Source organism: Mustelus asterias, chromosome 17 (genome assembly GCF_964213995.1).
Source record: "Mustelus asterias chromosome 17, sMusAst1.hap1.1, whole genome shotgun sequence".
Lineage (NCBI taxonomy): Eukaryota > Metazoa > Chordata > Chondrichthyes > Carcharhiniformes > Triakidae > Mustelus > Mustelus asterias.
Genome location: NC_135817.1, coordinates 84,455,976 through 84,481,935, shown reverse-complemented (window position 1 = coordinate 84,481,935; position 25,960 = coordinate 84,455,976). Strand labels below are relative to the sequence as shown.

Genomic DNA, 25,960 nt, shown 5'->3' with positions numbered 1-25,960 from the left:
GAGAGTGGCAACTGGGGATTTTCGCAGTAACTTCATTGCAGAGTTAATGTAAGCCTACTTGTGAATAATAAATAAACTTTCACTTTACTGAAAGAGATAGCCAACAACAACCTATATTTGCAGAGCACATTTAACATGTAATGAAATGTTCACAAGATACTGATGAATTATAATGCCAGTAAATGTGACAATGACCCTCATAAGGAGAAGTTGGGTCAGATGTAGGTTTTAAAAGAGGGAGGTAAGTTAGGGAGGGTGAGAGATGGAGTGATTACGATAGAGGAGGGCAGAGTTAGAGGAAGGCAGATACCCTGGAGGGTTGTTGGACTGGAGGAGTTTGCAGAGATAGAGAGAAGCAAGGCCTTGGAGCAATTTGAATACAAGGATGGGAACTTTAAAATCAAGATCATGCTTGACCAGATGCCAATGTGAGCCAGGGGTGATAGGAGGACAGGGCTTGGTGCCTTTTAAGACAGGGGAAGTGGAATTCTGCAAAATCTTAGGTTTATGGAGGTAGCATTTTAGGGGACCAGCCAGAAGTGCAATGGAAGAGCCATGTCATAGTTTTTTTATTATTCATTCGTGGGACATGGCATTGCTGGCAGGCTAGCATTTATTGCCCATCCCTAGTTGCCCTTGAGAAGGCAGTTGAGAGTCAGGCTCTGGAGTCACATGTAGGCCAGACCGGGTAACAACAGCAGATTTCCTTCCCTAAAGGACATTAGTGAACCAGATGGGTTTTTCCAACAATTGACAATGGTTTCATGGTCATCAGTAGATTCTTAATTCCAGATATTTTTTTTAATTGACTTCAAATTCCACCATCAGGAGACACGGTGGCACAGTGGTTAGCACTGCTGCCTCACAGCGCCAGGGACCCGGGTTCGATTCCCGGCTTGGGTCACTGTCTGTGTGAAGTTTGCACGTTCTCCCCGTGTCTGTGTGGGTTTCCTCCGGGTGCTCTGGTTTCCTCCCACAGTGTGAAAGGCGTGCTGGTTAGGGTGCATTGGCCATGCTAAATTCTCCCTCAGTGTACCCGAACAGGCGCCGGAGCGTGACGACTGGGGGATTTTCACAGTAACTTCATTGCAGTGTTAACGTAAGCCTAGTTGTGACACTAATAAAGAAAGTATAACTTTACTATAAAGAATACAAACACATTCCAGCAATAGAAGTAAATCAAGAGGTGGAAGGGAGAGAGGAACTTGGTCAAATTGCAATCACTAGGGAAGTGGTACTGAATAAACTGATGGAGCTGTGGGCTGACTTGTCTCTGGGTCTTGATGTACTTCATCCCTGGGTCTTAGCGAGAAGTTACATATATTAGTACACAGCACCCTGTTCTTTGCAATCAGGAACAACAAGCAAACACATAGCACCTGTTTCAAATAAACAAATTAGTCAACAGCCACTCCCTGGATCCTTCCCCTGGCTCAAGAGAATAGCTGTGGGAGGAAACTGAAGCACCCGGAGGAAACCCAGGCAGACACGGGGAGAATGTGCAAACTCCACTCAGACAGTGACCTGAGGCTGGAATTGAACCCGGGTCCCTGGCGCTGTGAGGCAGGAGTGCTAACCACTGTGCCGCCCGATTAACACAGAGCAAGATTCCACAAACAGCAATCAGTGACATGAGAGTGGTCAGGTATAATTCATTCGAGTGGTGTTGGTTGAGGGCTAAGTTTGGGCCAGAACATCAGGAGATCACCCTTGCTCCTCTGCAAGTATCGCGATGGGGTCTTTTGTCGCCATCTGAGAGGTCAAAGATATGGGCAGACTTCGCTTCACACCTTAAAGAACAAAGAACAAAGAACAGTACAGCACAGGAAACAGGCCCTTCGGCCCTCCAAGCCTGTGCCGCTCCTTGGTCCAACTAGACCAATCGTTTGTATCCCTCCATTCCCAGGCTGCTCATGTGAAAAGACAGCACCTCTGACTTGCAGCATTCTCTCAGGCACAGTTCCATCCCAAAAATTCAGGGCAAATCTTGCCAAAAGCCCAAGGCCTTTTTGAAATAAAACCCCGTTCCCATATCATAAGTGTTAGAGTGGGAGTGTTAGAGCCTAGATTTTGTGTTCTAGGCTCTGAACCCCTACTGTCTGACACACAGCACTCCCCACTGAGACACAACTCTTACATAATGAAAGAACAGATTTCATATTGATGCTACATTGACTGACTGATCATAACTGCTGAGCTGATGCTGATTTTGGGGAAGTTGCACGTGTCCTTATTGTTAATCTGGATAATCCCAGAGTTAATTGACACGTTTATTCCATCATTCTCGATTGCCTTTTGTATGACACCACCTGATAGTTCAGTAGCACCAACCCAACACTGAATCACACCTGACACTCCCAGTTTTAAGTTTATTTATTAGTGTCACAAGCAGTCTTACATTAACACTACAATGAAGTTACTGTGAAAATCCCCTAGTCGCCACATTCCGGCGCCTGTTCGGGTACACTGAGGGAGGATTTAGCATGGCCAATGCACCCTAACCAGCACGTCTTTCAGAGGAAACCGGAGCACCCGGAGGAAACCCACGCAGACACGGGGAGAACGTGCAGACTCCACACAGACAGTGACCCAAGCTGGGAATTGAACCCGGGTCCCTGGTGCCGTGAGGCAGCAGGGCTAACCACTGTGCCAACATATCACCACATTTTAGCTGGCTTGACCCTCCCAATGCTCTCCCAAAAAATTCCCCACTGGTTTCCGGGTGTGAATTATGATATGGGACGGGGTTTTATTTCAAAAGGGCCTTGGGCTTTTGGCAAAATTTGCCCTGAAGTTCTGGCATGGAACTGTGCCTGTTATCCAAACTTCCTTTTGCGTCTAAGTCCCAGGAAACACTGAAGAGGGAATATCTGGGAATGTTTGTTTGCTGTGCTTTGTTTCAATGTTGTGCAACACCATTGCTGAAATATAAAACTGCTGCACCAGGACAGAATTAGATTCAGATTGGAGGAGCGGATCTCACAGTGAATCAACGTGACTCTCTGCGTTCCGTGCTGCGACAACAGGTAACTGAATCAGAACGGGATAACCAGAATTTATTTAAATGCTTTAATCCTTGCATTTAAGGCTTTAATGACATTATCCATGCTGAATTTAAAATTAATGGCTTCCTCTCACAGGAGTCTCTCTTGGGTGGCACAGTGGTTAGCGCTGCTGCCTCACAGCGCCAGGGACCCGGGTTCAATTCTGGCCTTGGGTCACTGTCTGGGCCTGATTTTACCATTTTCATTCTGAGTGCTGAATCTGGGCGCTATTCAGATCCAGCCTGGAAACCTGCTCTCCCATACGCACTTAGCGTGAAAATGAAATCGCAAGTCTGAATCGCACTGTGGGCGGGGCTTATCACGCCCGAAACGCTGCAGTTCCAATCAGAGCCTTCAACTGCGCATGCGCGGTAAAACAAATTTGAAAAACGCACCCCTGTCATATCACTCCCGGGCCGCAAAAAGCGGTTAAAGCGGCCCGGGAGCGATGGCCCCCATAGATATCACCTCACCCACACAACCTAACTGCCCCCCTTATCCACCCACCTCCCCCCGCCCCCAACACTATCCAGACCCGACCGTGACCCTCTGCCCCCCCTTCCCCCCACCAATCGCCCACAGAGTGGCAGCGGACCCCCCCCTGCTCCCCCTCCCCCCCACCTGAGATCCATTTCACCTCCCTCCCCTCCCCCAAACAGAGAATGATCTGGCCCTGCCCACAGCGCGATTCAGACTCACGATTTTTCTTTCATTCAGGCTAAGTGAGGATGGGGGCACCTGAGAACAGATTTCCAAGTCGGATCTGAATTTCGCCCAGATTCAGCGCTTGGAATCAAAATGGTAAAATCAGGCCCTTAGTGTCAGGGGATTAGCAGGGTAAATATGTGGGGTTATGGGAATAGGTCCTGGGTGGGATTGTGGTCGGCGCAGACTCGATGGGCTGAATGGCCTCCTTCTGCTCTGCAGGGATTCTATGATTCTCTCATCTTGGTGACGCTGCCAGTGTTTCACTGTGGAATCATACAGCACAGAAGGTGGCCATTCGGCCCATTGACTATGTGCTATCCCTTTGTTAAAGCTATTTAATTAATCCCACATGGCCATCTGCTCATTTTGTTTTAATTATATGTCCAATTGCTCGGTCACAGTTACGACTGAGACTTCTTCAATCACCCTATTAAGGCACAACTCACCTACTGACTCCCCAAAGCCTGTCCACAACGTGCAATTCAGGACTGTGATGGAATAGTCTCCCTTCGTCTGGGTGAGTGCAGCTCCAACACCATCCAGGACAAAGCAGCCTGCTGATTCGCACCACAGCTTCAACATTCACTCCCTCCACCACCAATACACAGTAGCAGCCGTGTGTACCATCTGCAAGATGCACTGCAGCAACTCATCAAGGCTCCTTCAACAGCATCTTCCAAACCCATGACCTCTACCACCTAGAAGGACAAAGGCATCAGACACATGGAAATACCACCATTTGCAAGTTCCCCTCCAAGCCACTCATCATCTATGGGAACCACATCGCAGTCCCTTCACTGTCGCTGGCTCAAAATCCTGAAACTCCCTCCCTAACAGTGCTGTGGATGTGCCTTTGGGAAAGCGTTAAATTATATTTCCCTCACCCACTGCTGTGTCAGTAATCAATCTCGATGGTGAGAATGAATGATTTTGAATACTCAACATCCACCCAATGGTGTAAATCGCATGCGTGAAGCTTCTTAATTGTGTCCAATTTTGAAATGTTGATTTTCCTATTCTTTGTTGCAGAATTTTAATCCAGGGCACCTTTCCTGCAGGACCATTCGAAACTTCACTTGTGTACCTCTCAGCAAAATGAAGACCCTTGTAATTCTCAGTGCCCTGCTCGCAGTGGCAAGCCCCTACGTCTATTCCAAATGTGAGCTTGCTCGTACTTTTTGGAGGAATGGATTGGACGGATATCAGGGTTACAGTTTGGCAGATTGTGAGTCTTACGTTCTCTATATTCGTTAATTGTGACTGAATATCCTCGCCTCATGGGTTCTATCCACACTATTCCTTTCAGCCTGATTTTTATCCATCACACTCCCTTTTAAATGCACCATTTGTAATTTTAAAAAATGGTTTTAGTTATTCGAGTTACTGCTAGTTGAGGCAGACTGAACAAAGTTCTCATTCTTTGTTCTTTCATGAAATTGTGTGTGTTATTGGCAGAGCCAGCACTTAATGCCCATTGCCCTTGAACTGAGCGGCTTACTAAGAGTCAACCACATTGCTGTGTATCTGGAGTCAAAACTAGGGCAGACTGCGTAAGGACGGCAGATTTCCTTCCTTAAAAGACATTAGTGAACCAGATGGGTTTTTGCACAATCAATGGTAAGGTCCCCCATGCAAGACTTCTTGAGAAAGTGAGAGGGCATGGGATCCAAGGGGCTGTTGCCTTGTGGATCCAGAACTGGCTTGCCTGCAGAAGGCAGAGAGTGGCTGTGGAGGGGTCTTTCTCTGCATGGAGGTCAGTGACCAGTGGAGTGCCCCAGGGATCTGTTCTGGGACCCTTGCTGTTTGTCATTTTCATAAATGACCTGGATGAGGAAGTGGAGGGATGGGTTGGTAAGTTTGCTGACGACACCAAGGTAGGTGGTGTTGTGGATAGTTTGGAGGGATGTCAGAAGTTGCAGCGAGACATAGATAGAATGCAAGACTGGGCGGAGAAGTGGCAGATGGACTTCAACCCGGATAAGTGTGTAGTGATCCATTTTGGCAGATCCAATGGGATGAAGCAGCAGTATAATATGAAGGGTACCATTCTTAGCAGTGTAGAGGATCAGAAGGACCTTGGGGTCCGGGTCCATAGGACTCTTAAATCGGCCTCGCAGGTGGAGGATGCGGTCAAGAAGGCGTACGGCGTACTAGCCTTCATTAATCGAGGGATTGAGTTTAGGAGTCGGGAGATAATGCTGCAGCTTTATAGGACCCTGGTTAGACCCCACTTGGAGTACTGCGCGCAGTTCTGGTCACCTCATTACAGGAAAGATGTTGAAGCCATTGAAAGGGTGCAGAGGAGATTTACAAGGATGTTGCCTGGATTGGGGGGCATGCCTTATGAGGATAGGTTGAGGGAGCTTGGTCTCTTCTCCCTGGAGAGACGAAGGATGAGAGGTGACCTGATAGAGGTTTACAAGATGTTGAGAGGTCTGGATAGGGTAGACTCTCAGAGGCTATTTCCAAGGGCTGAAATGGTTGCTACGAGAGGACACAGGTTTAAGGTGCTGGGGGGTAGGTACAGAGGAGATGTCAGGGGTAAGTTTTTCACTCAGAGGGTGGTGGGTGAGTGGAATCGGCTGACGTCGGTGGTGGTGGAGGCAAACTCGTTGGGGTCTTTTAAGAGACTTCTGGATGAGTACATGGGATTTAATGGGATCGAGGGCTATAGATAGGCCTAGAGGTAGGGATATGATCGGCGCAACTTGTGGGCCGAAGGGCCTGTTTGTGCTGTGGCTTTCTATGTTCTATGTAATGAATTAATGAAACTAGCTTTCAATCCTAGATTCATTCATTGAATTTTAAGTCACATCCCCAGAGCAACACCTTGGGCCTTTATAGAACCTTAGTTGCGGCTTTATAGAACCTTAGTTAGGCCGCACTTGAAATATAGTGTTCAGTTCTGGTCACCACACGAACAGAAGGATGTGAAGGCTTTGGAGAGGGTACAGAAAAGATTTTGGATGTTGCCTGGTATGGAGGGCATTAGCTATGAGGAGAGGTTGGAGAAACTTGGTTTGTTCTCACTGGAACGACGGAGTTTGAGGTGGGACCTGATAGAAGTCTACTAGATTATGAGGGGCATGGACAGAGTGGATAATCAGAAGTTTTTTCCCAGGGTGGAAGAGTCAATTACTAGGGGGCATAAGTTTAAGGTGCGAGGGATAAGGTTTAAAGGAGATGCACAAGACAAGTTTTTTACAGAGGGTGGTGGTTGCCTGGAATGCGCTGCGGGGGGAGGTACTGGAAGCGGATACAGTAGTGACTTTTAAGGGGCGTCTGGACAAATACATGAATAGGATGGGAATGGAGGGATATGGTCCCTGGAAGGTTTTAATTCAAACGGGTAGCATGGTCGGTGCAGGCTTGGAGGGCCGAAGGGCCTGTTCCTGTGCTGTAATTTTTTTGTTCTTTGTTCTTTGGAGGACTAGTCCAATGGCATTAAAACTACGCCACGGTCTTCCCAATTTCAGCTGTGCTCAGCCAAGCACAGATGACCCAAACTAGGTCAGAATGCAATGTTGTTGTTGCCTTGTGGTACTGACCAAGAACACTTCTTTACAATCCAACTACAGGCTCCTCCATCTCGCTTTCCAAACCCAACCTCCCTGTGCTCAATTCTAGCATGGACCAGGACTTCGGATTTCTGCTATTTCACAGGAATTATCATGCCAGAATGAGGACTTCTCAAATCGAGCAACTTCCTGATGCAGATTTCAGTTTAAAAATGAAGAGTTTGCGATCGCAGATGGCACCCGCAGAGACTGAATAAATCTTTTGCACAGGGTTGTCGGGAGGAGGAAAAACGTCAGAAAGTTGTTTCAAAACCCAAGCAACCCTGGACTGACCGACCACAGAGTTTGTCGGTGAGAATGTGGGAGTCATATTTGTGGTGTAACCTTTTTTTGGTTTTATTTCAGGGGTGTGTTTGGCTCAATATGAAAGCACCTATGACACAGAGGCAATTGGACGCAATAGGAGAGGTGGTGTCGTTGTATCATCAGACTATGGAATATTACAGATCAATAGCTACTGGTGGTGTGATGATCATCAAACTCGGAACACTCGTAACGGGTGTCACAGAAACTGTAATGGTGAGCTATTCAACACATCATTAAAAGAAGAATTAGCTTCCTTTCTCTTGCTGATCCCGTTTGTTCATTCTTCTCATTTGTTGACTTCAAAAGGGGGACCTCCTCTTGACGCAGGTACCAACAACACCTTGCATTGATATGGTGCACTTAATATAGCTGAAGATGCTTAATAGAAGCATGACCAAAGAGGTGACATCAGGCACATAAGGTTAGATGACCAAGAACATGGTCAAGGAGCTACATTTAAGTGTACTAGTAAAAGGAGAGTGAGTTTTAAATGAGCTCAACTTCATAGAGGCTGACAGGTGGCAATCAATAGGAGGTTTCCTTGCCCATTTTGACATAATTCCATAAACCTTCACAAAGTCTGGAGTCAATATTGAGAACTCCAAGAGCCACTTCCTCCTGACTGCACACTGTTGAGTCACCACTCTGCTGCTTTAATCTGATTGGTGGAACAGGATATACCCAGGGAGGGTAATGGGATATCTGATACTGAAGTATTTTGTAGAATGGATAATTATATGCTAACTTTGCAATAGATTATAACTGGATATGAAACTCTTTTAAAAGGTCCAGTTCCTCGTAAAAGCTTAGTCCCTCTCAGCCAGCAGTAGATACTCAGTGATCAATATACATTTCTCGTATAAGACGGCCGTTAAGGAGATCGTGTCGTCCAGATTTCCAGCTGGAAGACTATGAACCTTTATACACTGAGGGCATGAGCAAAGCAAGAGTGATATATATAAATGATTTGGAAGAAGGTGTAACTGGTGTTATCAGCAAGTTTGCAGATGACACGAAGATGGCTGGACTTGCGGATAGCGATGAGCACTATCGGGCAATACAGCAGGATATAGACAGGCTGAAAAATTGGGCGGAGAGGTGGCAGATGGAATTTAATCCGGATAATTGCGCAGTGATGCATTTTGGAAGAAATAATGTAGGGAGGAGTTATACAATAAATGGCAGAGCCATCAAGAGTACAGAAACACAGAGGGACCTAGGTGTGCAAGCCCACAAATCCTTGAAGGTGGCAACACAGGTGGAGAAGGTCGTGAAGAAGGCATATGGTATGCTTGCCTTTATAGGACGGGGTATAGAGTATAAAAGCTGGAGTCTGATGATGCAGCTGTATAGATCGCTGGTTCGGCCACATTTGGAGTACTGCGTCCAGTTCTGCTCACCGCACTACCAGAAGGACGTGGAGGCTTTAGACAGAGTGCAGAGAAGGTTTACCAGGATGTTGCCTGGTATGGAGGGTCTTAGGTATGAGGAGAGATTGGGTAAACTGGGGTTGTTCTCCCTGGAAAGATGGAGAATGAGGGGAGATCTAATGGAGGTGTACAAGATTATGAAGGGGATAGATAGGGTGAACGGTGGGAAGCTTTTTCCCAGATCAGAAGTGACGATCACGAGGGGTCACGGGCTCAAGGTGAGAGGGGCGAAGTATAACTCAGATATTAGAGGGATGTTTTTTACACAGAGGGTGGTGGGGGCCTAGAATGCGCTGCCAAGTAGGGTGGTGGAGGCAGACACACTGACATCGTTTAAGACTTACCTGGATAGTCACATGAGCAGCCTGGGAATGGAGGGATACAAACGATTGGACCAAGGAGCAGCACAGGCTTGGAGGGCCGAAGGGCCTGTTTCCTGTGCTGTACTGTTCTTTGTTCTTTGTTTTTTTGTCCTAACCCATCAGTCAGCAAGCTCAGGATCTATTTCTATCCAATTTTCATCTTCCTTGTGGGAATCTCTGGCGCGATTTGCTGAGTAAGACATTGGGTTGGATTTTCCGGCCCTTCCCGCCGGTGGATTCTTCTGGTCTTGCAATTGGTAATAACCCCAGCCCGACCTCTCCCCCCCACCCCACCCCCCCCAACATCCCCCCCACTCTCCCCCCACCCCCCCAGGTTACCCGGTGGCACAGTTGGCAAACAACGCATATAAACGGAGGAATTTAAACCACAAATTGGAATTTTAGATTTGATGCATAGGTGAACTGGAAGCCCATGTAGATCAATGATGATGGGCGTTGTACAAGTCAATGCAACCAGAGAAGCGTGATTGGTATGTTATAAGATACCGGTGGTTTTGATTGAGGTGAAATGGTCGTAGGACAGGGGCTAAGAGAAGACTATTGTAGCAATCCACGTGCGATCTAATTTCTGCGAAAGTGTCAACTTTTTCAGGGTAGGGGGTTTCAGTTCAGTCGGGCAGCATGGTCGGTGCAGGCTTGGAGGGCCGAAGGGCCTGTTCCTGTGCTGTAATTTTCTTTGTTCTTTGTTCTTTTGTTCTATTCACTTTTAATTTGTAACACGAAAATCAGCACACACAGAACATCTGAACATTCAATAAGTTGATTTGAATACCATATTGCATTTTCCTTTGCAGATTTCCTTGATAGAGATATCACAAATGACATTGAGTGTGCGAAAAGGGTGGTAAGAGACTTCCAAGGGATGAATGCATGGTATGTTCAAACATTTCCTTTTTTGATTCTAGCTGTCTCTAAGTATCATTTCCATTTGGAAGTAATAGAGTTTCTATAGGTTGGTGGCTGCAAATACTGTAGCCACTTGGCCTATGAACTGTCCATAAGTCTCACAGATATGATATATCGGGACAATCACCCACCTTTTCCCATTGATTTGATTTGTTGTTGTCACATATATTAGTACACAGTGAAAATATTGTTTCTTATGCACTATACAGACAAAGCATACCACTCATAGGGTTTGAAAGAATCATAGAATTCTACAGTACAGAATCGAGTCTGCACCGACCACAATCCCACCCAGGCCCTACCCCTATAACCCCGTACATTTACCCTAGCTAGTCCCCTTGACACTAAGGGGCAATTTAGCATGGCCAATCCACCTAACCCGCACATGTTAGGACTGTGGGAGGAAACCGGAGCACCCGGAGGAAACCCACGCAGACACGGGGAGAATGTGCAAACTCCACACAGACAGTGACCCAAGCCGGGATTGGACCCCGGGTCCCTGGTGCTGTGAGGCAGCAGTATCAACCACTGTGCTGCTGTGAGAGGTGCAGAACGTAGTGTTAGTGTTACAGTCATAGCTGGGGTGCAGAGAAAGATCAACTTAATGCAAGGTAGGTCCATTCAAAGGTCTGATGGCAGCAGGGAAGAAGCTGTTCTTGGATATCCTGAAAATATTGTTGGACTGAAGCTTGGATGGGCTGCTTCATCCACTGCTCAATGGCTAACCCTAAAATGACCCCTATGGGATATGGTTTAAAATTATTGTTTCCAATTTCTAGCCAGTTGTTGATAACTCTACCTGTTGCAATTAATTCATATTAAACAAAAAAGAAAGAGGAGTACAATAGGAAGAAGATTTCTCTTGTACAGGATTGACCATCAATGGGCACTTCAATATCACAAAATAGAGGCACAGCCCTTTCTACCCCTCAAGAGGTGAAACCAGTGAGGTTTCCCCACAGTCCCACAAAGGAAGTTTGTGATGGGTTATTAATTGGGTCGTTGTGGACTACACCCAGATACTCATCTTCATGCAGAGAAATATCCCAGTCAGGCAAGAGAAACAAGGATGGGGATATTGGAAAGGATAACCACAAAGTTCATCAAATAAATTGCTATGCCAGAGGACGTGAAAGGAGGAATGGGAAATGGGGTGGTGGATAGGATATGAATAGGGAATTCTGGGAGGATGGTCAAGCTGACTGAAGGTACAGTTGCCAATAGTGGAATCAACGTTGGGCAGTCAATGAAATAGAGGCTATAGACAAAGGACTGGGTGAGATCCTGGGCAATAATTTTAAATTTGATGTTTGTCTTGATGGAAGACAGTGTCAATGTGCATGATATGGAAGGGCTTGGGATATGTTATAGGATATGGGCAGCAGATATTTGAATGGGATGAAGTTTCTGTGGGGGTGTGAGGAGGAGAACAATGGATTAATCCATCTGCAGTCCAGTAATTGCATTACAGTCATATAATTCCTACAGTGTGGAAGGTGGCCATTTGGCCCATCGAGTTTGCACTGACTCTCTGACAGAACATCTTCCCCAGGCCCTATCCCCGTAACTTCACATATTTCCCCAGTTAATTCCTCTAACCTGCACATCTTGGGACACTAAGGAGAAATTTGGCATGGCCGATCCCCCGAGAGAGGGATGCGGGATGGGGGGAGGGGAGGGAGTGAGTGATGGGAGTCAGCAGCAAGGGCAGGGGTGACAGCTTACATCGGTCATCCCTGAGGCCGGAGACCCATCCCCAGCAATCCACAGGGCCTTTGAATACTTTTAAGGCAGAGCTAGATAGATGCTTGATTAACAAGGAGGTGAAAGGTATCGGGGGTAGGTGGGAATGTGGAGTTGAAGTTACAATCAGATCAGTCATTCTCTTATTGAATGGTAGAGCAGGTGTGAGGGGCCTAGTGGTCTACTCCTGCTCCCAATCTGTATGTTCATAACTTAATCGTTCGAGGTTTTCCATTGCTTGGAAACTGACATGCGCTCTGTCCCCTAATTACTTGCCCCGGCTGCCATGTTTCCCACCATGGCATGCTGAATTACATCCAGCCCAGTGAATGACTACTTGATGAAGTGCTGGAGTCCTGTCAGCATCAGGAGAACTGTACCCCATTCCAGGTTCAAGCCCATCAGTGAAAGGTTGGCAATCGATAATCTATTCCTAGTGCCATCGTGTCTAATGCTCTTTTATTTGTAGGTACGGCTGGAAGAATAACTGCAAGAACCGAGATCTTAGCCGTTTTCTGGCTGAGTGCAACCTGTAATGGGCGATGGAGCTGATTTTTGGGACAACTTGCTGTAACCAACTCTAAAACCTGTCGCATTTATCTTGACATTGTTAACAGTTCAGTAAACGTGTGATAGGATAAGCTGTTTTTTCTGTTGATGTTAAACATTTGTAATTGCTTTCTGTGCATTTGAATGATTGGGGTCCAATTGGGACTTCTCCGCTTTGGCCAACATAGCTTTGCTTTAGCTGACGCCAATCAGGCCACATCAGGGTGGGTGATCAAGAGAAACACCGAGGAAATTTCCAGCGCACCAAGGATCAGACAAGGTTTTCTATAGTCAAATATCCTCCGTTATCCACTGTCTGGGGCCAAGAATGATCATGTATCCCTCACACAAGGGAAACAGCCGGAACCTGTGGAACTGACATGAGTTCAAGGCACCACTTCCACCTGAGGCAGGGGTAACATCTGATTTTAAGGGGGTGAGATGGAACTGCCTCGTGTTGGGTATGAGTTGTAAATCCATTCCCGCAATGTCAGTTTGTTTCTTTTCTCCCAAGCGCGCAGCCTCTGCTACCCATGCATACGCACCAGCCCTTCTCCTTCGCCACAGACAGTGCCAGATTCAGCCCACCAGACACCATCATAACCCTGGATCATGTTACAGTGAGAGGCTACCATGGTAACCACAAACCAGTTCCAGCCTTGTACTGATTCCATACACTGCTTAGAATCCATTTTCATGCTTACAATACAATGAACCCAAGAAAATATCCTGCTTTGTAACACTTCTTTCCAACTAACATTTAAACTGTGGCAATGCCCGTTCTGGAGTTATTTTTTAGCATTATGCCATCAATAAAGAAATCCAGAAAATATCAAGCCTCGAGTTTATTTTTCATTTCTTTATGGGATGTAGCCATCACTGGCACTTAGCAAAGTGATGTTTATTTTATTCATTCTTGGGACATGGGTGTCGCTGGCTGGCCAGCATTTATTGCCCATCCCTAGTTGCCCTTGTTCAAAGGGCAGTTGGGAGTCTGGATGTGATTGCTGTGATTCTGGAGTCACATGGAGGCCAGACTAGGTAAGGATGTCAGATTTCCTTCCCTAAAGGACATTCGTGACCTAGATGGGTTTTTACGACAATCATTTCATGGTCATCAGTAGATTCTGAGGGCAGGATTTTAAGGCCTTGTGATCCCGAAACCATAAAATCCCGCCCGAGGTCAACGGACCTTCCCATTCTCTGTCCCTCACCCGCTCCGATTCCTTTGGCGGGTGGGGTGGTAAAATTCCGGTGTTAATTCCAGATATTTTTTTATTGAATTTAAATTCCACCCTCTCCTGTGGCGGGATTCAAACCCAGGTCCCCAGAACATCAGCTGAGTTTCTGGATTAATATTCTAGCGATAATACCACTAGGCCATCACCTCATCACCTCAGCTGCCTTTTTCAACCGATGAGGTACACCAACAATGCTAAGAGGGAGTTCCAGGATTTTGGTCTGGCGATGATGAAAAACTACAATATAAATATTCCCAAACTAGATGGCTTATGCATTGGGGGAAAATTTGGATATGGTGATATTCCATGCGCCCGCTTCCCTTGTCTTCCTCATTTCAGAGGATCAGATTTGGGAAGTTTTTGTTTCATTCGTTCATGGGATGTGGACATTGCTGGTTGGACCGGCATTTGTTGCCCATCCCTAATTGTCCTTGAACTAACTGGCTTGTTAGGCTATTTCAGAGGGCATTTGAAGAATCAAACACATTGCTGTGGCTCTGGAGGCACATGTAGGCCAGACCAGGTAAGGATGGCAGATTTCCTTCCATAAAGGACATTAGTGAACCAGATGGGCTTTTACAACAATCGACAATGGTTTCATTTTCTTAGGTTACTTCCAGAGCAAGGGAGTAGAAATAAACTAATCTTTTTCCTGTTAAGTACAGAAGTCTTTGCTGCTGTGTTATTTTAAACTGACTCACTCACTTCAAGGGCAAGGAATATATATCCACATACAAGAATGCTGATCATGGGCAACTTTAAGGAGTTCCCACAGAATTCCCACTCACCTGAAGAAGGGGCTTGCAGCTCCGAAAGCTTGTGTGGCTTTTGCTACCAAATAAACCTGTTGGACTTTAATCTGGTGTTGTTAAACTTCTTACTGTGTTAACTTTAATGAGACCAGACGCATTGGAACACCACCACTTTCAACTTCTCCAAGTCACGCACCATCCTGGCTTGGAAGTGTTTTCCCTGTTCCTTCACTGACGTTAGGTCAAAATCCCGGAACTCCCTCTCCAATGGCAAGGGGGGTTGTACCTACATCACATGGACTGCAGCAAGAAGGCAGATCACCACCCCTTTTTCAAGGGGCAACTATAGGAATAGATAACAAATGCTGGCATAGCCAGTGACATTCACATCTCAACAAATTTTTAAAAATTCAGCTTGGAGGCGACCCTATAAGCATTGGGAGACAGAAATGCTAACCACTGTGCCACCACACGGAGACCCAGGCTCAATTCTGGTCTGTGTGAACATAAGAACATAAGAAATAGGAGCAGGAGTAGGCCATCTAGCCCCTCGAGCCTGCCCCGCCATTCAATAAGATCATGGCTGATCTGACGTGGATCAGTACCACTTACCCGCCTGATCCCCATAACCCTTAATTCCCTTACCGATCAGGAATCGATCCATCCACGCTTTAAACATATTCAGCGAGGTAGCCTCCACCACCTCAGTGGGCAGAGAATTCCAGAGATTCACCACCCTCTGGGACAAGAAGTTCCTCCTCAACTCTGTCTTAAACCGACCCCCCTTTATTTTGAGGCTGTGTCCTCTAGTTTTAACTTCCTTACTAAGTGGAAAGAATCTCTCCGCCTCCACCCTATCCAGCCCCCGCATTATCTTATAAGTCTCCATAAGATCCCCCCTCATCCTTCTAAACTCCAACGAGTACAAACCCAATCTCCTCAGCCTCTCCTCATAATCCAAACCCCTCATCTCCGGTATCAACCTGGTGAACCTTCTCTGCACTCCCTCCAATGCCAATATATCCTTCCTCATATAAGGGGACCAATACTGCACACAGTATTCCAGCTGCGGCCTCACCAATGCCCTGTACAGGTGCATCAAGACATCCCTGCTTTTATATTCTATCCCCCTCGCAATATAGGCCAACATCCCATTTGCCTTCTTGATCACCTGTTGTACCTGCAGACTGGGCTTTTGCGTCTCATGCACAAGGACCCCCAGGTCCCTTTGCACGGTAGCATGTTTTAATTTGTTTCCATTGAGATAGTAATCCCATTTGTTATTATTTCCTCCAAAGTGTATAACCTCGCATTTCTCAACGTTATACTCCATTTGCCATATCCTCGCCCACTCACTCAGCCTGTCCAAATCTCTCTGCAGATCTTCTCCGTCCTCCACACGATTCACTTTTCCACTTATCTTTGTGTCGTCTGCAAACTTCGTTACCCTACACTCCGTCCCCTCCTCCAGATCATCTATATAAATGGTAAACAGTTGCGGCCCAAGTACCGATCCCTGCGGCACGCCACTAGTTACCTTCCTCCAACCGGAAAAACACCCATTTATTCCGACTCTTTGCTTCCTGTCGGATAGCCAGTCCCCAATCCACTTTAACACACTACCCCCAACTCCATGTGCCCTAATCTTCTTCAGCAGCCTTTTATGGGGCACCTTATCAAACGCCTTTTGGAAATCCAAAAACACCGCATCCACCGGTTCTCCTCCATCAACCGCCCTAGTCACATCTTCATAAAAATCCAACATGTTCGTCAAGCACGACTTTCCCCTCATGAATCCATGCTGCGTCTGATTGATCGAACCATTTCTATCCAGATGCCCTGCTATCTCCTCTTTAATAATGGATTCCAGCATTTTCCCTACTACAGACGTTAAGCTGACCGGCCTATAGTTACCCGCCTTTTGTCTCCTTCCTTTTTTAAACAGCGGCGTAACATTAGCCGTTTTCCAATCAACCGGCACTACCCCAGAATGCAACGAGTTTTGATAAATAATCACTAACGCATCCACTATTACCTCTGACATTTCTTTCAATACCCTGGGATGCATTCCATCCGGACCCGGGGACTTGTCCACCTTCAGTCCCATTAGTCTACCCAGCACTGCCTCTCTGGTAACATTAATCGTATTAAGTATTTCTCCTGCTGCCAACCCTCTATCGTTAATATTTGGCAAACTATTTGTGTCCTCCACCGTGAAGACCGACACAAAAAACTTATTTAAAGACTCAGCCATATCCTCATTTCCCACTATTAACTCCCCCCTCTCGTCCTCCAAGGGTCCAACATTCACTCTAGCCACTCTATTCCTTTTTATATATTTATAAAAACTTTTACTATCATTTTTTATATTAATTGCTAGCCTAGCTTCATAGTCTATCCTTCCTTTCTTTATCACTTTCTTAGTCTCTCTTTGTTGTTTCTTAAATTTTTCCCAATCACTTGTTTCTCCACTATTTTTGGACACTCTGTACGCAGCTGTTTTTATTTTAATACTCTCCTTTATTTCCTTCGTTATCCACGGCTGGTTCTCCCTTTTCTTACAATCCTTGTTTTTTGCTGGAATATATTTTTGCTGAGAACTGAAAAGGATCTCCTTAAAAATCCTCCACTGTTCCTCAGCTATCCTACCTGCCAGCCTGCTCTCCCAGTCTACCTTAGCCAATTCATCCCTCATCCTATCATATTTCGCTCTGTTCAAACAGAGGACACTGGTTTGAGACCAAACTTTCTCCTCTTCCATCTGAATCAGAAATTCGACCATATTGTGGTCACTAGACCCAAGAGGGTCCTTCACAATAAGATCCTTAATTCTACCTACCTCGTTACACAATACCAGATCCAAAATAGCTCGTTCCCTCGTCGGTTCCGTAACATGCTGTTCAAGGAAACTATCCCGACAGCATTCTAAGAACTCTTCCTCCATTCCACCCTTACCGACTTGAGTCTGCCAGTCAATGTGCATGTTGAAGTCCCCCATGATTATTGCCGTTCCGTTTTTACACGCATCCCTTATCTGCTTGTTTATAGCCCTCCCTACCTCAACATTATTATTTGGGGGCCTATATACCACACCTACTAGTGTCTTTCTCCCTCTACTATTCCTCATCTCTACCCATAACGATTCCACGTTTTGTTTCTCAGAGCCTATGTCATCCCTCAGTACTACCCTGATATTATCTCTTATTAATAGCGCGACCCCACCACCTTTTCCTTCCTGTCTATTCTTCCTAAACGCCTGATACCCCTGGATATTCATCTCCCAGTCCTGGTCACCTTTCAGCCACGTTTCTGTAATGGCCACCAGATCGTACCCACTTGTGCTGATTTGCACCATCAACTCATTCACCTTGTTCCGAATGCTTCGTGCATTCAGGCAAAGTGTCCTTATTCCAGCTTTTATCTGGACCCGCTTTGATGAGTCGCGAACACCCTCTCCCTCTACTCCCTTATCTAAATTACCGCCTTCATTCACTTGCACCCTCTCCTCTACCATTAATTTTGTAATTCCCCTTACCCCTGCATCCTCCCCCCCATCAATTAGTTCCTTGATCCTAGTCAACTCTTCTAGCTCCCCTCCCCCCAACCTATCTAGTTTAAATTCTCCCCAGTAGCCTTAGCCAACCTACCGGCCAGGATATTGGTCCCCGTGTGATTCAAGTTCCACCCGTTTTTTGTATACAGATCACCCCTGCCCCTAAAGAGGTCTCAATGGTCCAGGAACCTGAATCCCTGCCCCCTGCACCAGTCCCTCAGCCACACATTCATCCTCCACCTCACTCCATTCCTGCCCTCACCTTCCCGTGGCACAGGCAGTAATCCTGAGATTACTACCTTTGCTTTCCTCTTTCTCAGCTGTCTCCCTAATTCCCTGTACTCCCTTTTCATGACCCCTTCTCCCTTCCTACCCACATCAGCGGTACCAATATGTACCGCTACCTCAGGCTCCTCTCCCTCCCACCTCAGGATTTCCGGGACGCGACTAGCGACATCCTGGATCCCGGCCCCAGGGAGGCAGACCACCATGCGAGAATCCCGCCTACCTCCGCAGAAACGCCTGTCTGTCCCCTTCACCATCGAGTCCCCGATTAATACCGCCTTCCTCCTCTTTTCCTTAGCCCTCTGAGTTACAGGGCTGGACTCCACTGCGGAGACACGGCCACTGCTGCTTCCCCCAGGCGGGCTGTCCCCCCCAGCAGTACTCAAGCAGGAGTACTTGTTGTGCAGGGGCAAATCCACCGGGGTGCTCTCAACCACCCTAGCCTTACCCTTCCTGGCCGTCACCCACTTGGCCTCCTCCCGTGGCCCTGGTGTGACCACCTGATGATAGCTCTTGTCTATCACCTCCTCATTCTCCCTCATCAGCCTAAGATCCTCGAGCTGCAGTTCCAGCTCCCTAACACGGTCCCTCAGGAACCGCAGCTCGACACACCCCTCACAGATGTGGATGTCCGGGAGGCAAGATGCCTCCAGGACCTCCCACATCCTACACTGGGAACGACACACTGGTTTCACACTCATACTGGACACTTTATGTCAAGTAAGACAGTGAAAAGTTAATAAGAGTGTGAGGAAACAAAAACTCACCCCTGCTCGTCCAAGCCCTGTGAGCCAAAGCCCTGACAGCTCACTCAACTTCCCACTCACTCTGCTGCCTGCTACGATGCTGCCCGCTGTATACTTTGGTGCACTTTTAAACCCTCCAAAAACTTCCCCTGGCCTCTCCTGGCCTGACTTCCGGTTTTGAAAAAAACCTCCGATTTTAAACCCAAAATTAACTGAAAAAATAAATAATTAATTACAGTCAGAGAACCCACTCTCTTACCCTCAGCCTGCTCCTGGGAACAAGTTTACACATTCTCCCCATGTCTGCGTGGGTTTCCTCCAGGTGCTCCGGTTCCCTTCCACAATCCAAAGATATGCGGGTTCGGTGGATTGGCCATGCTGAATTGCCCCTTCATGTCTAAAGATGTGTAGGTTTGGTAGATTAGCCACGGTAGCTGTGTGGGGTTATGGGAATAGTGCAGTGGGCTGGGCCTGGGGAAGATGCTCTTTTGGAGAGTCAGTGCAGACTGGATGGGCCGAATGGCTTCCTTCTGCACTGTAGGGATTCTATGGTTCTATAAACTTAAGGATAATCAGCTTTTGTGTCCTTTATTAGGCACAAATGAAGTTACTTCACCCTCCCATGTTTCCATATGTCCAAACTTACACCTACTGTAAATACAGTAAACTGAATTACACCAGCTCCACCTACTGGTGCCTCATTCTCTCAAGAAACACAAGGCACAACAGCCACGCTTTGTTCTTATTCGGTCGATTCTGGAGTTGAGAGGGTTGGCTTATGAGGAGAGGCTGAGGAGATTGGAAACTCATTGGAATTCAGAAGAATGAGGGGAGATCTTATCGAAACATATAAGATTATGAAAGGAATAGATAAGATAGAAGCAGGGAAGTTGTTTCCATTGGCGGGTTAAACTAGAACTAAGGGGCATGGCCTCAAAATAAGGGGGAACAGATTTAGGACTGAGTTGAGGAGGAACTTCTTCACCCAAAAGGTTGTGAATCTTTTTTCAAAGTTTATTTATTAGTCACAAGTAAGGCTTTCAATAACACTGCAATTGTTATTGTGAAATTCCCCTAATCGCCACAGTCCAGCACCTGTTTGGGTCAATGCACCCCTAACCAGCATGTCTTTCAGAATGTGGGAGGAAACTGGAGCACCCGGAGGAAACCCACGCAGACACGGGGAGAACGTGCAAACTCCACACAGACAGTGACATAAGCCAGGAATCGAACCTGGGTCCCTGGCACTGTGAAGCAGTGCTAACCACTGCGCTACCGTGCGGCCCCAGGAATCTGTGGAATTCCCTGCCCAGTGAAGCAGTTGAGGCTACCTCATTGAATGTTTTTAAGGCAAGGATAGATAAATTTTTGAACAGTAAAGGAATTAAGGGTTATGGTGAGCGGGCAGGTAAGTGGAGCTGAGTCCACGAAAAGGGCAGCCATGATCTTATTGAATGGCGGAGCAGGCTCGAGGGGCCTGATGGCCTACTCCTGCTCCTAGTTCTTATGTTCTTATGTTCTTAACACTTGACAGCAATCTGCTTTCACATGCCTTGCCTTATGACAATAAGATCATGTTGGTCTCTTTGAATCATTCCTAGCCTCTAAAGAGTCTCGTTTACCACTTCATCTTTTCATTTTGACCATCCTCACACATGGTCATTAGTTTCCTGTTCATTATCAACTCAATTTTATCCCCAAGCATCTGTGTGGGTTTTCAAAGGTTCACCGCTAATATGTGGCAGGATCATATGTTGTGGTTGTCAGGAATTTTCTGGCCATTCATGCCAGCCTGATTCCCTGGTCCCTCTGCAGTGAATGGAGATTTGTCTGAGTGCCAAATTCTCCACCCTCACTTGCAGGGCTAATGGGTCATGAACAACTGGAAAGTTTCGGCCATCATCTAAAACAGCTGACATCCCTGCATTAGAAACTTGACAGTCTTCTTGGTGGGACTTGATAAACCTCAAATCATAGAATCCCTACAGTGCAGAAGGAGGCCGTTCGACCCATCGAGACTGCACTGACCACAATTTCACCCAGCCCCAATACCTGTAGCCCCCCGTATTTCCGCTGCTAGTCTCCCTGACACTAAGGGGCAATTTACCATGGCCAATCCACCTAACTTGCACATCTTTGGACCAATGTATATCCTACCAAAACACTCCGTAATGGGATTGTCAAAATATCTTGTGATCGTTGTAACTTTGTAGTCATTTTCCCAAATGAGAGAAAATACATTTCAACTCCATCAGTTTTAGATACTAAGCAAATATTCCTTGCTAAATCAAGATATGGATATGCTGGCGTTGGACTGGGATGGGCACAGCAAGAAGTCGCACAACACCAGGTTAAAGTCCAATAGGTTTATTTGGTATCATGAGAGGGACAGCCGGGGGCATTCGGATTGTACCGCTAGAGGTGAAATTCTTGGACCGGCGCAAGACGAACAAAAGCAAAAACACTTCCTAAGAATGTTTTCATTAATCAAGAACGGAAGTCGGAGGTTCGAAGACGACCGGATACCGTTGTAGTTCCGACCATAAATGATGCCGACTAGCGATCTGGCAACGTTATTCCCATGACCCGCCGAGCAGCTTCCGGGAAAGCAAATTCTTTGGGGGTTGCAAAGCTGAAACTTAAAGGAGGCTGAATGCCCTTGACTGCTGAAGTGTTCCCTGACAGGAAGGGAACACTCCTGCCTGGTGATTGTCGCGTGGTGTCCGTTCATCCGTTGTCGTAGCGTCTGCATGGCCTCACCAATTGGTAAAACAAAGTCAGGAGTTAAATCTGTTAAACTGTGAAGTTGTTTAAATCCCCCAGCTTGCGTGCTATACAGATAAAATGTACCATTTATAGAGTGCATACTGGAGAAGGAAAGAAGAGGGGACAGAATGTAGTGTTGTGGTTACAGGTAGGGTGAAGAGAAAGATCAGCTGATGGGAAGGTGGGGGGGAGTGAAGGCACAAAGGAGGTGGGGGAAAAGGGGAGAGGGTGAGGCGGAGGAGGTGAGGGGTGAAGGGGGAGGGGACAAAGGGGGAGGCAGTGACAGAGGCAAGACAGAGAAGGTGGAAAGTAGAGAAAAAGGAGGGGGGAAGGGAGAAGGTGAGGACTGAGAGTCCCTCTTGCTGATATTACAGAGTCAGTGACGAAGGTACAATGAGGGATGAGCGAGAGGCATTCACTGGTGTTTGGTAAATTGGCAGTGGGTAAGTAGTTACCAGCTGGCTGAGGATTACTGGTGCCTATACAGGTGACCACTCAGAAACTGAAAGCCATCATGGGTTTCCAAAGAGTCCAGTAGTGGCACGGTGGCACAGTGGTTAGATTCCTGGCTTTGGTCACTGTCTGTGTGGAGTTTGTACTTTCTCCCTGTGTCTGCGTGGGTTTCCTCCGGGTGCTCCGGTTTCCTCCCACAGTCCAAAGATGTGTGGGTTAGATGGATTGGCCATGCTAAATTGCTCTTTAGTGTCAGGAGGGTTAGCAGGGTAAGTATGTGGGGTTATGGGAGTAGGGCCTGGGTGGGAGTGTGGTCAGTGGGCCGAATGGCCTTCTTCTGCACTGTAGAGATTCTATGAGCAGAAATAGTAGCATTGTCACTTTATTAGTTACTTCCATTACAATCCAGTTCAGACCAGTTTAGTACGAGTTTGGGCGAGTTCAGGGTTCAACTGGTTTGAATAGTCTTTTTCCCCTTTTGGGCTTTGAGCTTGCTGTGTCTAATCAATAGTGAGAAAAGCCTATGGCATCCGAAGTGATTTTTCCTCATCTTTGTCCACTGTCTCTCCTTCACATCGGCTTTCCACAATGACTGCTTCTCCTGGGAATATCACAGCTCCTCCTCCTTTTACAAGTTCTTAGGCAAGTTTGATCCACATTTTTTGAAGTTTCTTTTGTCTTAGCCTTGTGCATTCTGACAGCTATTAAAGGAGATCTTTTTCTGACTGAGATCAGTGCACTGTTTCAGACTCACTCTATCTCTGTTTTCTGGGCTTTCAGAATCACAGAATCCTACAGTGGAGAAGAGGCCCTTCGGCCCATCGAGTCTGCACCAACGCATTAAATGCCCTGACCTGCCCATCTAATCCCACTTGCCAGCACTTGGCCCATAGCCTTGAATGTTATGATGTGCCAAGTACGCATCCAGGTACTTTTTAAAGGATGTGAGGCATCCCGCCTCCACCACCCTCCCAGGCAGCGCATTCCAGACCGTCACCACCCGCTGGGTAAAAAGATTTTTCCTCAAATCCCCCCTAAACCTCCCACCCCTCACTTTTGTGTCCCCTCGTAACTGACCCTTCAACTAAGGGGAACAGCTGCACCTTATCCAACCTGTCCATGCCCCTCATAATCTTGAACACCTCAATCAGGTCAGTCCTCAAGCATCTCTGCACCAGAGAAAACAACCCAAGCCTATCCAACCTCTCTTTATAACTTAAATGCTCCGTCCCAGGCAGCATCCTGGTGAATCTCCTCTGCACCCCCTCCAGTGCAATCACACCCTTCCTATAATGTGGCGACCAGAACTGCACACAGTGCTCCAGCTGTGGCCTCACCAAAGTTCTATACAACTCCATCATGACCTCTCTGCTTTTGTAATCTATACCCCGATTGATAAAGGCGAGTGTGCCATAGGCCTTTTCACCATCCTATTTATCTGCCTTTCCAACTTCAGAGATCTCTGGACAAAGACGTCAAAGTCCCTTTGTTTTTCGGAACTTCCCAGTGTCAGACTTTCATCGTATATTTCTTTGTCAAATTACCCCTTCCAAAGTGCATCACTTCACACTTTTCAGGGTTAAATTCCATCTGCCACCTATCCGCCCATTTGACCATCTCATCCATATCTTCCTGTAACCCAAAACTCTCAACCTCACTGTTCACCATCCGGCCAATCTTAGTGGCATCGGCAAACTTACTGATCCTACTCCCCACATAGTCATCTATGTCATTTATATAAATGACAAACAATAGGGGGCCCAGCACGGATCCCTGTGGTACCCCATTGGTCATTGGCCTCCAGTCACTAAAGCAACCGTCTGTCACCACCCTCTGTCTTCCACAGCTAAGCCAATTATGAATCCACCTTGTCAGATTGCTCTGTATCCCATGTGCATTCGCCTTCTGAATGGGACTTCAGTCCCATGGGGACTTTGTCAAAGGTTTTGCCGAAATCCATGTAAACTACATCAACCGCACTACCCTCATTCACACACTTGGTTGCATGCTCAAAAAATTCAATGAAATTTGTTAGGCATGACCTCCCTCTGACAAAGCCATGCTGACTATCCCTGATCAAACCTTGCCTCTCCAAATGGAGATAGATTCTCGCCTTCAGAATCTTCTCCAGTAGTTTCCCAACCACAGATATGAGATTCACTGGTCTGTAGTTCCCTGGCTTGTCTCTACAACCTTTCTTAAATAGTGGTCACATTCGCTGTTCTCCAGCCCTCTGGCACCTCCCCGGTGGTCAGGGAGGAATTAAAAATTTTGATCAGAGCCCCTGCAAATTCTCCCCTCGCCTTCCACAACAGCTTGGGACACAATTCATCTGGACCTGGATATTTGTCCACTTTTCAGCCTGCCAATCCCTCCAATACCTTGTCACTCTCTATGATTTTCTCTGGAACCTCACAGTCTCTCTCCCCGAGCTCCATAACCACCACCTCATTCTCATGGGTGAAGACAAATGTGAAATATTCATCTAACACCCTACCAATGTCCTCTGCCTCCACCCTCAGATTTCCCCCTTGGTCTGTAATGGGACCTCCTCTTTCCCTGGTTATCCTCTTCCCATTGATATACTTACATAATATCCTAGGATTTTCCCTACTTTTACCAGCCAGAGCTTTCTCATATCCCCTCTTTGCTCTCCTAATTGATTTCTTAAGCTCCATCCTGCACTTTCTGTACTCCACTAATGCCTCCACATACTTACTCCCTTTATACTTGTTAAAAGCCTCTCTTTTCCTTCTCATTGTATCCTGAATGTCTCTGGTCATCCATGGTTCTCTGAGTTTGTTACACTTTTCTATTACCCTAGAGGGAACATGTTAGGCCTGCACCCTCCCCATTTCATCTTTGAACACCCTCCACTGCTCTTCTGTAGATTTCCCCACATGTAACTCGTTCCAATCTACCTTGGCCAGATCCTGCCTAATTTTGTTAAAATCTACTCTCCCCCAATCCAAAACATTTTTCAATTTCTTTGTCCATAACAAATGTGAATTGAACCATGTTGTGGTCGCTATCACCAAAATGCTCCCCCACCAATACATCAACCACTTGTCTGGCTTCATTCCCCAGAATTAGGTCCACCACAGCTCCTTCCCTTGTTGGATCCTCTCACATGTTGACCTAAGAAGTTTTCCTGTATACATTTTAAGAACTCTACTCCATCAAAGCCCTTAACATGATGGCTATCCCAATTAATGTTGGGAAAGTTGAAATCACCTAATATAATTATTTTTACAGCCCTCTGCGAATTGCGCACATATTTGCTCTTCAATTTCCCGCTGACTATCAGCGGGTCGATAATAAACACCCAGCAACCTAGCTGTCCCTTTTTTATTCCTAAGCTCTACTTCTGAGCTCTTCTATCAGCACTGTTACCTGAACAGGATGAGTTATTTTTAGTCAACACTTTCCAAAATTTAACTCAATTCTGTGTCTTACTCCAAGAGTCAAGGCATCATTTGCAGCACAGAGGAGGCCACTCAGCCCACAGCGTCAATGT

General features: G+C 46.6%; 1 protein-coding gene across 1 annotated transcript; it reads left to right on the top strand.

Annotated features, from left to right (window-relative positions):
* The first annotated feature begins 2,922 nt into the window (after window positions 1–2,922).
* Window positions 2,923–13,468, top strand: LOC144506213 (lysozyme C-1-like). The gene is made up of 5 exons (XM_078232074.1): window positions 2,923–3,026; window positions 4,782–4,977; window positions 7,676–7,849; window positions 10,244–10,322; window positions 12,568–13,468. The coding sequence occupies exons 2-5, from the start codon at window positions 4,848–4,850 to the stop codon at window positions 12,632–12,634; spliced, it is 450 nt and encodes a 149-aa protein (XP_078088200.1). The 5' UTR covers window positions 2,923–3,026; window positions 4,782–4,847; the 3' UTR covers window positions 12,635–13,468.
* Window positions 13,469–25,960: the final 12,492 nt, after the last annotated feature.